The 16,237-nt window shown below is 42.3% G+C and overlaps 1 protein-coding gene across 23 annotated transcripts in view; it reads right to left on the bottom strand.

Annotated features, from left to right (window-relative positions):
- Map4 (microtubule associated protein 4) overlaps nucleotides 1–16,237 on the bottom strand; it is a 148,237-nt gene that overhangs the window by 20,126 nt on the left and 111,874 nt on the right. For 21 of the 23 annotated variants that reach the window (XM_076917905.1, XM_034483635.2, XM_034483636.2 and 18 more), the window contains one exon: nucleotides 406–512. In XM_076917905.1, the coding sequence (XP_076774020.1) occupies nucleotides 406–512 (107 nt within the window). Of the gene's footprint in view, nucleotides 1–405; nucleotides 513–9,285; nucleotides 10,790–16,237 lie in introns of those variants that run through there. The other 2 variants (XM_034483644.2, XM_034483642.2) reach the window with 2 other exon arrangements.

The following is a 16,237-nucleotide window of genomic DNA, read 5'->3' as shown; positions in this document are numbered from 1 at the left end:
TACAATTGCTTTTTGCTGTTAGTGAGTGAAAGGTAACTCATTTATAAATTGACAATGGTAGACATATTAAGACCCTATCTGAAAAAGCCACAGGCACAGATGTTAGAGCACTTGCCTAGGAAGTACAAGGCCCTAGGTTCAATTTAAGCACAGAAAACAAACAAATATTTAATGAACATTTTGCAGATATACTACTGCACAGATATACAACGTGCAAAGGCAGAGGGTTTTAAATTAATTTGGTATAGGCCAAACGAGAATATGGGATATATTTCCTAAGAGCATCTAAATTTGAAGACAAGACAGCTCAGAAAAAAAGACTCTGCATTCATGATTCAAGCAGTAACAGCAGAATGTTTTTTAAAATTACAGAAAAGGATGACCATCATTCACTCTAGCACCTACCTTTGCTTTCTTTTCTGGGCTTGGTGGTAGCTCTTTGTTTGGTGGGGTAGTGATGTCATTTCCAGTCACACCTACAGCAGCCTTTCCTTCTTCTAGTCGGGATACTCCTGAAGGGTGGAGAGTCAACGGGAATTATCCCAAGTAAATGTATTTTACATCCACTTTAAGCACGGAAGGTTCCATTGAGAGACCCATGACAGGAACTCCATTCTGAAGAACCCCAAAGGGCTACACTGTTGAGAATGTGTCCTCTCTGGGATCACATCAATTCTAGGAGCTCTGAGCACTTGTCACTGTGTGAAGCAATCAGAGGATTTACCCTGATGATCAGTGCAAGTGCCTTTAAAGTTTGGGTTCCCTTCCCCTGAAACCAACAAAAAGCTTCTGTCACCCAAACACCAACTCCTTGAGAACAAAGGAGACAAAAGCTACTTCTGTCATAGTCTATCCCTTAGAATAAAGGTTGCTGAGAGATGGGGCAAGAGCCAGATGGTTCAATAACCTCCCCTTACTTCCCTTCTCTGTAAAGTACCATGCTGCAGAGGATGTGAGATTAAGCTGCTCCAATTCGATGACCTAGATTTCCAAAAAGGCCAAGAGCCATGAAAAATAAAATCATCAGCCTAAGCCAGAAAAACTCCTCTCCCACAGAGGAGAAGTACTTCAGATGTCAACAAGCCATACCTAGGAGCACTATGACAACTATGAAATGTGTAGTCATAATGTGGAGATTTTCTGACTGGCACAAAATCCATAACCATAAAAAGTATACCTAAATCCAAAAGACAACTGCCAAACCTAAAAAATTCTCAAATACAAAGAGATTATATAAACAACTCCTTAAAACCAGTAACTCTTTTTAGTTACTGGTGTTTTAAGACAGAATCTTATGTAGCCAGGGTTTACCTGGAAATCACTACATAGATGAGGATGAGGTCTGAGTCTCCTGTCTCCACCTCTCACGTGCTGGCATTGTAGAACTGTACTGCTACACTAAGTTTACGTGGTGAAAACCTAGGTCTTGGGGATGCTACATCAGCATGCTACCAACTGAGCTACATCCCCTATGGTTTGCTCCTTTTTTTTTTTCCCTGAAGACTGGCTTTTGTATATCAGATGCTGGTCTTCAACTCCTGGATGCTGTGGTTACAGGCCTGTGTCTCCCACACACAGATCCCAGTACAGTTAATCTTGTAAGGTTGACAATTTGCCTCCCACCCCTCAAAAAAGGTCAAAAGAATATGAAGATAGATCATAGAAATGCTAATGTCTTGAAAATATGAATAGGTAAACACAGGCATATAATTCCAGTTTTGGGAGAGGTAGTAGCAGCCAGCGTTCAAGGCTAGCTTTAGCTACATAGCTGAGGTTGAAGCCAGCCTGGGTATATGAGATCCTGTCTCAAATTTAAGAACACTGACTTCCAGAGGACCTAGTTTGATTTTCAGCACCCATGTTGAAAACAGATCCAGTCCCAAGGGATCCATGAGACACATAGACATGCAGGTAAAAACACCCAAGAAATAAAAATAATAAAGACAAAAAGAGTTGACACTTCATACCTTGGATCCTCTTGGTATTGTATGGATTATTTGAATATCTTTTAGAAATTCTAAGTTAACGTTTTTGGAATCCACTGCTTTGTGCAGAATAAACTACTGAACTTTTACTTCCACTTAAGATCCTTGCACCACTCCACTCCACTTTAATTTTCTGAAGTGGAATTCATGGCTTGCACATTTTAGGCAAACACACTACTGCTGGGCTACATTCTGAGGCCCCCACCCCTGAACTCCACTCTAGGAACTGCAGAGATAACTCAGTAGGTAAAGCAGGCAAATGGAGACCTGTTTGATCCTCAGAACCCAAGGGGAATGCCTGCTTGTAACCCCAGTGTGTGGTTGAGACTGGCCAGGCAGTCTAGTGGCCGGATGAGCTTCAGGGCAGTAAGGCAGCTTGTTTCAAAGGCAGGTGACGGTGTTACAAACGTGTCATAGCAGATGTATTACACACAAACACACGAGCATAAAAGGTTGATTTCTTGTTCACAGCCCTAAGAAAACACCTGCTACTGCAATGTTCTCCAGTTTCTCTTTAAAATAAACAAACAAATAAATAAATAAATAAATAAAATTTTTTTAAAAAGCTCAATCATTCTCTGAGGAGTCCCTTTCTGTTGCTTTCAAGATAACTTTCTTTTTATAAAAGTTCAAGTTAACTTGAAAAAAGAAGCCCAGCTATGAGATGTTTGGAAACTTTCTACATTTAGTATTTGTTCAGTTTTTTGTTTTGTTTTGAGACAGGGTTTCTCTATATAGCCCAGCTGTCCTGGAACTCACTCTGTAGACCAGGAGGGACTTGAACTCACAGAAATCCAACTGCTTCTGCCTGTTGACTGCTAGGATTAAAAGCATGTGACTGCAATCACTGGCTACTTCTGCTATTGTCTTTTGCCAAATTTGGTATACTTGATCATGGTATCTTTGAACAACCACTGAGTCACTCATCCTTTCTCCTCCAGGGACTTAAGAGAGCGATGCTCAGGTTTTTCATTATTGTCCCTTGTTCTTCTGAGAATCATTCTATTTTTTTGCTATTACTCAAATGATTGAACTGAATACTTTCTACTCATTTGGCAAATTCACTAATCCCCTTAAGTATGGGACTCACTAATCCCAATAAGGATAGGATAAACTGAGCTGATCACATCTCTGATTCAATGGTTCTATCTCATTTTTATTGTTTTAGGGTTTTGAGTTTTATTTTTAATGAGAAAAGGGTTCAACTCTGTAGGCCAGGCTGTCCTTGAACTGTGTTTCAGCAGGATGAACGGGAGGCAAACTCCTGCCTCTGACTTTTGGGATAGATATCAGGTATATACTGCTAAGCTGACAGGAGGTCTTATTTTTGATGCCTCTCTGTCTTTTACAACATCTACAATTAACATTTGGTCTTTTAAAACATAATTTCTATTTCTGGGAATTTCCTAAGTTTTCATTTCTTTTTTATTTAAAAGCATTTTAGGGGTTAGCAAGGTGGCTTAAAAAGAAATCACAAGCCCCTACACCTGATAACCTGAATATAATCCCCAGAAACCATGTGCTGGAAGGAGAGAATGGATTCATTCAGGTTGATCTCTGATTACCTCCCCCAACCCAGTAAGTAAGTAAAGTAAGTAAGTAAGTAAATAAATAAATAAATAAATGCAGTAAAGTGGTTTTCAAAAATAATTTATGACTTTTTTTCTTGTTATTGCATATAGGGGTAGGATGCCAACACATAATCTCACTCGCACCACTATCCGCCTGTGGAAGTCACAGGATCACCTGTGGCCCTTGGCTCTCTCCTACCATGTGGGTGCCAGGGATTGAAGTCAGGTTGCCAGCACGTATCTTTATCTTCTAAGTCAGACATCTCACTTGGCCCTCACTTTGTTTTCTTCAAAAAAACTTGTAGCTGTTTGTTAAGCCAAATTTTTGATGCCTGCTTTAAAATTCTAATATTGTACTATAGCAGAAATCACCCTTTTATATTTATCTTGTAGATTCTGGCTGTAACTCAAGTAAAATTTAGTATTCGGAGCCCTGGCGGTATAAATCCTGACCTACTGTGTCCTCCTGGCCTTACTGAGGCTCTCTCTCAATCCATGCTAGCACTGCCTGAAAGAACTGAAAGCAGTACCCTGGATCACTGGGTATCACATGGTAGGAGTTAGGTAATGGGAAAGAGAATGCATGTCCTGGACTTTTCTCAAAACAAAACAAAACTATGTAGGTTTCTCTCCTGCCTCTGGGTAGAGGCAGAACGAGACTAACAAGAAAAGCAGTTTATAGATACCCACAATTCTATTACTGGTGATGGCAAGGGATAGGTGGGCATCCCTGAAATTGCTGCCACTGTGGGTGAGTCAGGTCAACAACTGCCTCTGCTAATGAAGTAAACGACATGTCACAGCCCTAGCACCACAGACACACTGCGCAATGCTGGCAATGGGCAGAAAAACAGAGTTTACAACTAGGCTTCCTTCTTCCTGTCCTCACCAAAAAAAAAAAAAAAAAAAACAAAACAAAAAAAAAAACCCATTTATTTATTTATTACTTATACGGCACCGGGTACCATGGTGTACATGTGGAAGTCAGACAATAAATCTGTAGGAAGACATCGAGGTGGGGAGGCTTTGCCTGCTGACAGACTGACCTACCCCTCTTTTCATCCTGTTATTGCTGCTGCCTACTTGCTAAACTTTTAGGTTGCAGGCCTCTCCAGGGGTACAGAAAAAATAAGAAAGAAACCTCACTGAAACCTACTGCACTATTCTGTAGGTCATGAGAGTCGAAACCTTTCAGGTTCCTTTAACAAAACTGTTATATACAACAGAAGCGATGCCTGAAATATAGAGTGCTTACACAGGATGGGGCAGGATAAGGTGACTCAATATAATCTTATCTTGACAGGAGGTTTTCTAATATAGAACATTTTTTGTGTGTGTGTGTTTATTTGAGATATATGCAGTCTTAGTTTCAAAACATAGTTTTAGTTTAACTATGACACAAACTTAACTGTATCAGTTTAGCAATACTTCTGTAGAAGCTAAAGAAAGGTCTCATCACTGGCTCTAGCTGACACTAAATATTGTTCACTGGCACAGGGTTTTCAGTAAACAACACAGACACTTAATTAAGTCTTATTGCTTGTATGTGAACAGTAGCATCTCCATCTGTTCATGTAAGCATGAAATGTTGCTGTCCATCCAGATGTGACTTTTCACGGAGGACCTCTTCTTTGCCCCAGGGGTATCCTTACTAGGCACTACTGGAGGGTATGAACCAAATGTTCCCAGAGTTTCACAAAACAATGTCTGAAAAAGAATTCAGGCTGTTCCGACAATCCTTCCAGTATTGTGCAGTACTACCTGCAGGAAAAACTACGCTCAAATTTCCAGCAATCTCCCGTCACATACCTGCCATACCAATTTCTTCTATTTTGCTTGTTGTTTGTTTTGTTTTCCTCTTTGTTTTTGATTTTTGTGAGGCAGAGTCTCCTCATATAGCCCTGGCTGTACTGGAACTTGCCTTGTAGATCAGGATGACCTTGCACCTGCCTTCCTAAATACAAGAACCAGCATGCCCACCATAGTCAGTTTATAATTACAGCTTTTTGATTTGCTGTCCTTTTGAAGTACTGGGGATTGAACCCAGAATCATGCTGGACAAATCCTTTCAACAGATACATTTTCTGCCCCTTTTGGCAGTTTTTTTGTTTTTACTTTGCTTTTGTTTTTGTCTTTTTTTTTAATGGTTAGAAATAGAGTTAGTTTATTACAGGGGGTGGAGGGGAGCATTCCCGACAGTGGAAGCAGACTATCAGCTGGTGGAAACCACAAAGGCGCTGGTCCTTTTTGGATTAATTTACATAGCATCTGTATTCTCTCACATTAGTACACTGGAGGCTTTTCTAGTGCAATGTTCTGGTTATTAGATGAAGCCTACACTTTGTACTTTCTCCTGCTTGTTTATCGCTAAGCTGTCCAACCTAGACTTAAACTTATCCTGTAAACCAGGCTAGCCTCAAATTTGCCATCCTCCTATCTCAGTCTTCAACATCAGGCTGGAAACTGTGGTTGTCCTACCTCCTCCAGTTCATGCCACCTAAACTAGGAAAAGGGGAGTCTTCCCCACTTGGACCTTGGGCTGTGTCATTTGCTGTCATTGCCAGGAAACGTAGTAGTTAGCAGTCAAGAAACTTCTTAGTACATCGTTTGTAACTTAGTAAGGCTGGATGTCCATTTCTAGGTAATACACCTATTTTTTTCCCCAGATGATAACCGAACAATTCCAAGATGGGGATGAGGGGAAGAAGCATGTGTACAGCAGAGAACCCCCAGAGACACACAGTAGCTATAGCCTAGATGTACACATTTGTGAGTTGGATTCCATGAGATTCTTTTATATCCTGTATATAAATACTCATTAAAATGAATAAAGACATCTAGGTTTTGAACTAGTTTCTCTTTCCCACCATCTCTCTCTCCTTCTCTTCTTCCTCTTCCTCCTCCTCCTTTTTCTCCTCCTCTTCCTTTTCTTCTTTTTCCTCTTCTCTTCCTCCTCCCCCTCCTTCTTTTCCTTCTTTTTTAAATCTTTCTGGTTTTTCAAGATAGGTTTTTCAAGTTTCTCTGTGTATCCTTGGCTGTTCTGGAACTTGCTCTGTAGACCAGGCTGGCCTCAAACTTGTCTCTGCTTCAAGTGCGGGGATCAAAGGCATGTGTAACCTCTGCTTAGTTCAACTGCTTCTTTCTTTGCCAGGCTCTCACTTTGTAGCCCAGGTTGATAGTGAACTCAGAGAAATCCTCCTGCCTCAGCCTCTCAAGAGCTAGGATTAGAAGCATGTACCTCCATACCCAGCACTGGCTTCAATTCAAGCCTTTGTTAACATGAGTTCTTTATCTGGACGTTTTTACCTCTAAACTGTCTGCAATTCTGTTTTTAAAACTCAGGCTTAAATATCTTACTCAGAATAATGTTTCATGACTCACACACCTCTCAGACATCCCCCATCAATCCCTTGACAAGGTGGTTAAGTTGCTTAAGGATATCAACACTTTCTAGTACCCAGTCAGTGATTGGCAAATGGTAGGCGTGTTAATCTCTCTTTATATAGCTTAGTGTTGGGAATCATAGGTTGCGATTCAAATTTACAAGTGAATGAGTTAGTAGATTTGTCAGTCATTTAGTATGGTTTTTCCTACCAGCACAAACCTCTTTTAAAATGAACCTGTTCTGAAACTAACAAAATCCTCACACATCATTAACTAGCCAGGCTTGGAAGGACTACAGTCCTGTCACATACTGAAGTCAATGAGAGTTTTGGCAAGCCATATCCAGTATATATGAGCTGGGACTTAATCCTTAGTATCCTCCTCAAACCCCCCATGGCCCAAAGCCCCCTAGAAATGAGGGAGGGAGGAAAGAACAATTAAAAAGGAAGAAAAAGGGGCTGGAGAGATGGCTCAGCGGTTAAGAGCACTGACTGCTCTTCCAGAGGTCCTGAGTTCAATTCCCAGCAACCACATGGTGGCTCACAATCATCTGTAATGGGATCCAATGTACTTACTCTTCTACTGTGTGTCTGAAGACAGCTGCAGTGTACTCATATAAATAAAAACTGAATAAATCTTTAAAAGGGAGACAAAATCAAGTCTTTACTCACTACCACCTAGATGGTGTATGGTACAAATTCTCCATGATCATCATGGGGTTCTGGGGGTGGACAGAAAGATCAGAGGATCCTATCCATGAGGACTTTCTAAGTCCTGCTACTTCTAGAGGTTTGCAGACGTTCAGGTCACCCGGACTCTTACAATCTTGCATCATAAGAGACTACAGAGGAGCTGGGCGGTGGTGGCGCACGCCTTTAATCCCAGCACTTGGGAAGCAGAGGCAGGCGGATTTCTGAGTTTGAGGCCAGCCTGGTCTACAGAGTGAGCTCCAGGACAGCCAGGGCTACACAGAGAAACCCTGTCTCGAAAAACAAAACAAACAAACAAACAAACAAACAAAACCAAAACAAAAAAAGAGAGACTACAGAGGAAACATAAGCTTTTTTGCTTAGTCCATTTAAAATAAAAACAAAAAAATCTGCTAATGCCCCATTAATGCTTCACTGTGGATGCTGGCTGTCTGGGTTGTCAGTGGGTGGGGGCAGGAGTGGGGGGCATTAAAAACTAGAGCTGCTTACCTCATGCCACCCTCGCTACCCCATCTCCATCAATGAGATGGCTGCTCAGGTAAAACTGCTTGCCACACAAGCCTGACAAACCAAGTGTTCAATCCCAGAACTCATGTAAAGACAGAAGGAAAGGCTGGATTCTGCACACAAACCATAGTACATGCCTACCCCAATTATAAATTTAAAATAACATCTCATTAAAATGTATTCAAGAGAATACTGAGAATGAGTCCTAGGAAAAGTGACTTAAAAAAACAAAACCAAACAAAAAACCCCCCAAATAATAATAAAATTTGTGTATTAAATCTCCATTAATAAACACCATTGTGAATCATGGTCCTTTGTGGACCCAGAGAAAAAACCAGCTTTTTTAGTTCACTAACAATGGCAGCAGCAGGGGGTGGAGATGGGGAAGGAAAGAAAAGGCGATGAAGAGGGCACAGAAGGCAGCCACAGGGAAACAGGCAGAGCTCGCTCATTCATGGGTCCAAAGTCTCTCTTCTCCCTAATTTCCTTTCTCCTCCTCCCCACAAATCCTCAAAACACATACAGGAAGAGAAAACTAGAAGCATGACAGAATCAAATGCGAAGGACAAGGGGAGAATATTAAACAGCCAGGTATAAAAGGCTTTCTCTTAACTTCAACAAAAGTAAATCCTTCTCAAAAACAGAAAGGAAAACAGCTTCCACCCAAAAGGCAACTTAGCAGGGGTTAGTACTGATAAGCCTACTGTGACTCTAAACAAAGTGATTCATTTTACAGGCCAGTGAATCAATCAGCAGCAGTGGGATGGTCAGAGCTCAAGAATCATTTGGTTCAAACCAATGAGATCAGAGGGGTGGAAGGATGGGGGATGGGATAGCACGGGTGGCATGAGGTTAAGCAGCTCTAGTTTTGAATGCCCCCCACTTCTGCCCCCACCCATCGACAACCCAGCCTGGCATCCACAGTGAAGCATTAAGCTTGACCCAGCCAGATTCACTCTGTTCTCCTGCCTCACTCCCAGAAAGCTTCCAACAAGGGAATTAAGCCTTCCCCAGGCAGTCCCAGACTCCAGGAGTAACAAGCTGCTGATGTTCCTGTCGTAATCTATCACTTTGGCTTCTTCCTCACTGTCTGCCAGTTCCCAGTGGAGGCAAAATTTAGAAACATACCATCACGTGGGGTCTCATCGCACAGCAGCGATGGAGTGCTCTGTGTTGCAGTGACCTCAATTTCTTTCTTCCCTGCCAGTGCCATCAGCTGTTTCTCGCCTCCCTGGCAGATGAAGGGACATGAATCAACTCTTGTCTCACCAGTATCTTCCTGCCCCTTTTCCTTGCTGCTTCCTTCAGGAATCTGTTCCAGCTTACTGTGGAGATACAGCCCAGCAATGCCCAGTTCCTTCTTCCCAGAGCTGTTGCTGTCATTGGTGAAGTAGATCAATTTTTCTCTCTCCTTGGCCACTGGTTCCTCGAAGGTTAAAGGAGTAGGTACTTCAGAAGCAGACAGGCTGGGCAGTTCCCCAGCACTCAATCTGCAGCTAGCTGACTGGTCCTCAGCCACTGTCATGGAGCGCCTCATGGTAGGCACCCCCAGCTTCCTGGGCATAGGGCTTGGCATTAGGCTACTGGTGGGAGGCAGCAGGCCAGAAGGAAGCTCCTCTCGGACAGGCAGCTCAGGGTACTTATCTGCAAGATTCACAGCTGGGGGCACTGAGAGGTGGCAACACTCAGATAGGGCTCTCCGGATTGCCTTTTTCTGCTGGGGAACTTGGTCAAGCATAGGCCCCTCCTCAGTAGAACATTTCTCCAACTCCTTATCCTGGCCTGGGCTGTGAAAGTCTGCATTCAAATTTTCCTGAGTGAATTCCACCATAGTGATTGGTGGACTGGTGGTGGGAAAATGCTCACTAGTTGGGTCTGGGTGGGTGATAGCCACCAGTAATGGAGACTTATTAAGCTGCCCAGAGTCATCATTTGTCACCCCAATCACTGAGCAGCTGGAGACGAGGCCATTCTTCTCTGTTCCTGGAGTTGCAGCCATTGAGACCTGTGGGTTCTGAGTCACTGAGTAAAAGTTGGGGTTCCAAGCACTGGTTTCTTGTTCCTCACCATATTGAGGAAGAGTGTTAGCAGCCCCAGGAAAATTTAGATCTGGCTGGCTCTTGATCTCTAGTCCATTCTTCCCTGCCACCTTCCCCTGAACTGTAGTGGCTTTGTCTTGCCCCTCTGTGAGTACCAGGTGGAACTCAGCTGCCCTTTGGTGTACTAAGTTCCCCTCCAACGGCTGGCAGGTTCCTGAAATCACATACCTGCTCTCAAGGTGACCGGAGGTTGCTTGATACGCCTTGATAGGCTCTTCGATGTTAAGTTCTTTGTCTAACTTCCCCTCAAAAAAACCGAGCTTATTCTGTTCCAGGAAGCTGGAATTCTTCACAAGCCTGTCTTTCAGCTGCCCATCCATGCTGACATTCAGCCCGATTTCATTCAGCTTCCCCTCTGTCCTCTGCCATTCAAATCCATCCTGACTGATTTCTTTCGGGGAGTCCATTCTGCACTCTGGAGGCTTGTCTTTAGAGAGCTGGTCGTATGCAGCAGTAAGAGCGGCAGTGAGCGCGGCTGGCTGCTCCTCTGGAAGCGACATCCTCTGTCACTGCTCCCCCACTCACTCTTGGAGCTCTTGCACCACCCACGTTCACACGGATGAATAGTGACATCACAGCAAGTTCCCGGGATTCATGGTAAGCTCTCTATTTCTCCCAATCCCCCTTTCTCCTCAAGCAGTTGGGTGCTAAACGTATTTACCAGGTGTAAAAAGGAAAGAATGAACAAAAAAAGAGAAAGAACAACAGCCACTGTGTGCTAATCTGTACATATAATTTCCTGCTAGCTAGCACTCTGTTCAGCCCTATAATTTAAAATACAGTATGGTGCCAATTCAGGCACGGAGGACAGTAATTATGTCAGCTTTCACTGATATAGATATATGTATACCCACACATTCATTTATCTCATTCTATGCCTAGCCTGCTAAATTCACCCACTCAAAAAAAACTGTTTTAAAATAAGCAAGGCTCACTTGCCAATCCTCTGCTGTAACCGTTGAAGAATAATGATTCCAGAAAATTGCTCAAACTTTCTCTTAAAACAAACACCTTAATGTTAAATGAAGAGTGAAGCATTCACTCCTCGGAGGGAAGGTGGATTTCGCTGTCACAAAAGCTCATCCCATTCTCACAATGAATGGAATCCACACTCACTTGCCTGTAAGTATCTGCCTTTCTTCTCCACTCACTGGCCCACTCCCATCCTGGAGAGAGCTTTCTCCTCACTATTTAAAGTATATGCACTCACCACAGCTCATTCACAAGTCAAAGACTAACTTTCAGGAGTTTGTTCCCGTCAGTCATGTGGGTTCCAGGGATCAAACTCAAGGTTATGAGGCTTTTTTTTTTTTTTTTTTTCACAATTGACCCATCTTGTCCACCCAACTGTCTCTGTTTCCTTATAAAATTCAAAACCTGAATTAGGTAGGATTTCCAAAAACCCATCAGTTCTTCTGGTTGGTTTCTGTGCTGGGAGTTTAGTGAAAGGCTCATTGTACAGACTTGTAATCCTAGTCCTGAAGGGGCAGATGCACATGGATCTGTGGGCATGTGAGGCCAGCTTGGGCTACATAATGAAGCCCTCTCTTAAAAAGTAACAGTGCACAAGGCTTTGGACATGTATCCCACACTTAAGTGCCACTGTAAGTCAAATTTCTGCTTCCTGCTGGTTCCATCATGAGCTGGGTGCTACCACCCCTGCTCCTGCCAGAGGCTGACTGTGCAAACACACTGACTATAGTTCATCCTCTTTTGATCTCTAGACTCAGGAACAAATCTATGTCTTGGAGCTTTTCCTGCTCACTAGAACACACTTCCCCCATTTAGCGCAGGCACAATCCTTTGTTTCCCCCTGTTTTTACCAATCATATATTTAGGACTGAGTGATCATACAACATAATTCCTGGGTTAGGAAGGACTACCTCACACTCTAAGAATGCATAGTGCACTGCTGGAACAAACCTGGCTTTATCATAAGGCTTGTAATTCACTACCTGTCCCAACACAGGCTCCTGTGAAACACTCTATCAAGCATCGTAAGAAGGATGTTTCTAACAGCAAAACTGGTGGGATATATATATCTCCATCCATGTAGTCCTAAGGACTCAGGATGTCAAGGCGGGTGGCCAGCCTAGGAAATGCACTAAGACCCTACCTCAACTCAAAGAAAGAAAAACAGACCCCTCTATCTTTGGTTTGAGAACAAATGTACTGGATATGCAGCACTGCTGAAATCCCTGTACGCATCCTTTATATGCCAGTCTGTAACTCTGAGTTCTGTGGAGGGTCCTGTACATCTCTGAATTACCAAGTCATAGAACTCGGATCCTTGTGAAGTTTTTTAAACATGGGGTTCCAGTGGCCAGGATGTTCAGCAGCCCTCTTGCCTCACAATAGTGAGGTATCGGTGTGTCTGAACACTGCGAGTACCACCGAATGTTTACAGCAATAATGCCCACAGAAACAAGTGGCACAGAAACTTGCTCCTGAGAGTCAAATTATTTTGACCTAGGCTTCCCCCACTAGTAAAGGAAAAAAAAAAAAAAAAGACAAAGTAACCACCGCCATACACAAAACATGACATTTAAGACTTACTTTCAATGTCTATCTACTAGAAAAGAGTGAGAGAGAGAGAGAAAAAAAGCTAACTCTCAAAATCTAACTTCCTAAAAGAAATTATCCCATTTGCTGAATCCATTCTAAAATATTCTATAAAAACCATACTTCAAGGACATGGAATGTACACATAGGATGCTGTAACAGCTCCTGTAACCTTATCCCCTCATTTTATAGACGGGTCCAAAATAATCTAACAACCACAACAACCACAACCACCACCACAACAATAATAATGAAGTATTCTTCCCAAGATCTTAAGGTGAGAATATAATGGGAAAGCTGAGGTCTCATTTCTGACCCACCTTTCTATACCAGTGAATAAGAGTTCACCTTATTTACTGGATGATACACTCTTTGAAAAAAGTCCCCCCAATTCTGGCACTGCTGTCAAACTCAGGTTCCTGCATTTGCTAGGCAAACATTCTTTGACTTAGCCAACTCCCCAGCCCCACTTTTAAAAAAAAGGAAAAAAAATGTGTGTGCACAAATGCATATGGGTATGTCTGGAGGACAGGACAGTCCTGAGTGCCATTCTCAGGAATATCATATCATCTACCTTTTTCTTTTCTTTTCTTCTCTTTCTTTCTTTCTTTCTTTTTTTAAATTTTATGTATGATTGCCCTGTTGCATATATACCTACATGCCAGAAGAGGGCATCAGATCCCATTATATATGTTCATAAACCACCATGTGGTTGCTGGGAAGTGAACTCAGGACCTCTGGAAGAATAGCCAGTGTTCTAAACTGCTGAGCCTTCTCTCTAACTCCATCTACCTCTTTTGAGATGGGTTCTCACTGGCTTGAAAAGTCACCAGTTATGTTAGGGTAAACAGTGAGCAAGCTCCAAGGAGCTCTCTGCTTCTACCTTCTTAGCATTGAGATTACAAGTACAATCCACCTGGCCATGGGTTCTGGGGATCAAATTCATTCCTTCAGGCACACAAGGTGAACACTGAGTGAGCCGTTTCCCTAGTTCTTCCTTTTCAGATCTACTTAATCCCACTGCCCATCCCCCACACCACCCCTTTAGACACAAGGTCTTCTACATAGCCCTGTCTGATCTACAACTAACTATATAGACCAGGCTGGCCTAGAAATCACTGGCCTACCTCTGCCTCCTAATAGTTAAGATTAAAAGTGTGTGCCACCATACCTGACCAATTTATTTACTTTTGAAACAGGGTATTACTGTGCAGCCTATATTGGCTTGTAACTCAGTATCTTCCTGCTTTAAGCCTTCTGAGTACTGGGGTTATCCATATTCACCAACATGCTCAGTGCTGGCTCTCCATTTTAATGTTTTTTTAATTAGCAAAGAAAAATGGTTTAATATTTATTTGAGACAGGAACTCCTAAGCATAGGATGACCTCAAACATACTAATCCATCAGAGTTTCACAGAACTCTTTCCAGATTTATAAACCAAACTTTTACTTATATGCCTCTCCCAATAGCTCAGGAAGGAAGGAAGGAAGGAAGGAAGGAAGGAAGGAAGGGAGGGAAGAAAGAAGGGAGGGAGGGAGAGAGAGAGAAAAGAAGGGCCCTGTCCATACCTGCCAAGGGTGACCAGCATAGAGGTAGATAAACAATAAAATAGTCTCTTATAAAAGTACTACAGAGGCAAAACCAGGAAGATCTCTTTGAGTCAAGGCCAGACTGGGTCTACATAGTGAGTTCCAGGACAGCCAGGACTATATTGTGAGACCCTGTCTCAAAACAACAACAAGTAATGTTAGTGGAAGGATAGGTTTCCTTCAGCAACATTTCTGTATCATTTAATCTGATTCCGTATCACTTTAGCAGCCTTCAGTAACTTCCAAGAGCCTTTTTATTCTTTTCTCAACACTGGGATTTGAACCTGGGGCCTCAAACCCAGGGCTGTATTACTGAGCCCCAGTCCCAGTCCAAGAACAAGCAATGTGTAATGTCATTTGGTCATAGAAGGTTTGATGCTCTATTTTATTTAGGCTAAGTCTGATAAGAGAACATGGATTCCTGTGTCTGGTCACAAGGTAGTTTTTAATGTCATGCAAGGTTCCAAGGGGTTTGGTATAGTCAGATGTACTAGCAGATGTGTCTTGTTTTCTGTGCCTGGGGTTGGTTTTTAACCTGTTCAGAGCCTTGTGACTTTTATGCTACATGGTTGGTTTCTTTGCATTCTCATTAGTTACCAAGGCAACCATTATATTCCAGATTGACCAACTGTTCTGTTACCGTCTCCAGGAAACCATCATAATAAATTACCATTACAAAGAAAGTCGGTAATTCTAATTACCATGACTGATGTTACCCCTTACTAATATAAACTGAAGGTTAAAAACTTATAATCTGTTTTCTTATTTAGATATATTAATAGTTACACAAATCTACATTCAAAACCAAATCAAAAACATATTTTACTGAATTTTAAGAACATATCTTAGTACATGTTCAACTCAAGAACATCATGAATCTCCTTGATTAACATTCAAAAGTTGGAAGTGAACAGACAGAATGAAAAGACTGAAGTTAGTAGTCTGATTCATGTAAACTCAAAGCATTAAAATGAAGGACATGAAAATTCTACCAACAAGCATAATGTTCTTTTTTTAAGCAAAGTTCTGACTTTTCCTTGGATTCTAACCAAAGGAAAAGGAAGTGATCCAACTAAAAGCTAACCGAAACAAAACCCTGCCCACCAATGATCCCCAGCTCCCTTGTCTGTGGAGGCACACAGGACCCCTAGAGTCTTTAGCAGTCTATCTTCTTTTCCCTAATCTAAACTCAAAAGGCATCAGAGATTTCGCTGGTTCCTCAATGATTTATCTGCCAATGACATCATAACATCTGCCACCTCCTCAAGTACGCCATGCAACTGTCTGCCACTATGCCATAACAGAAGCTCTCCAATGCTATGCTTAGGAACATCCTGGCAACACTTCCTGGCCCATTCAGACCCAGAACTCTTCTTGCTTTTCTATGGAGACTCAGTCCCTTTTGCTTCATCTCCATAGCACATGGCTCATACTATGTCCACTACTTGCAAAGCAGCAGGCAGTGTTAATTTGTGTGCAAACTTATACAAATGATACCACTGCTAAACAGTTCAAAGAATTTGCCCACAGATGAGATGATCTTCCTTCCATGGATATGTCACAGGGAAAACCAGGAAAGTCCCATTTACTTTCACATTTACAACCATGAAATTCAGAAGTTTATCTTTACCATGTTTCTTGAATCACCTAATGGTCTGTCAGCCAGAGAATAAAGGCTCTGGTGAGAGAAATCTGAAGAACCTACTTAAGCAGGAGAGCTCCATGATGGAGTGCCTGTGTAGATTATGTGAAGTCCAGGCTCCTAGCTTCAACATGGCAGGGAAAAAAACACTAGGGTCCTTTGTAAGGAGACATATAAATATGAAAT

This window comes from Arvicanthis niloticus, chromosome 21 (assembly GCF_011762505.2).
Source record: "Arvicanthis niloticus isolate mArvNil1 chromosome 21, mArvNil1.pat.X, whole genome shotgun sequence".
Taxonomy (NCBI): domain Eukaryota; kingdom Metazoa; phylum Chordata; class Mammalia; order Rodentia; family Muridae; genus Arvicanthis; species Arvicanthis niloticus.
The sequence above is the reverse complement of the archived record's forward strand: the minus strand, read 5'-3'. Positions and strand labels throughout refer to the sequence as shown.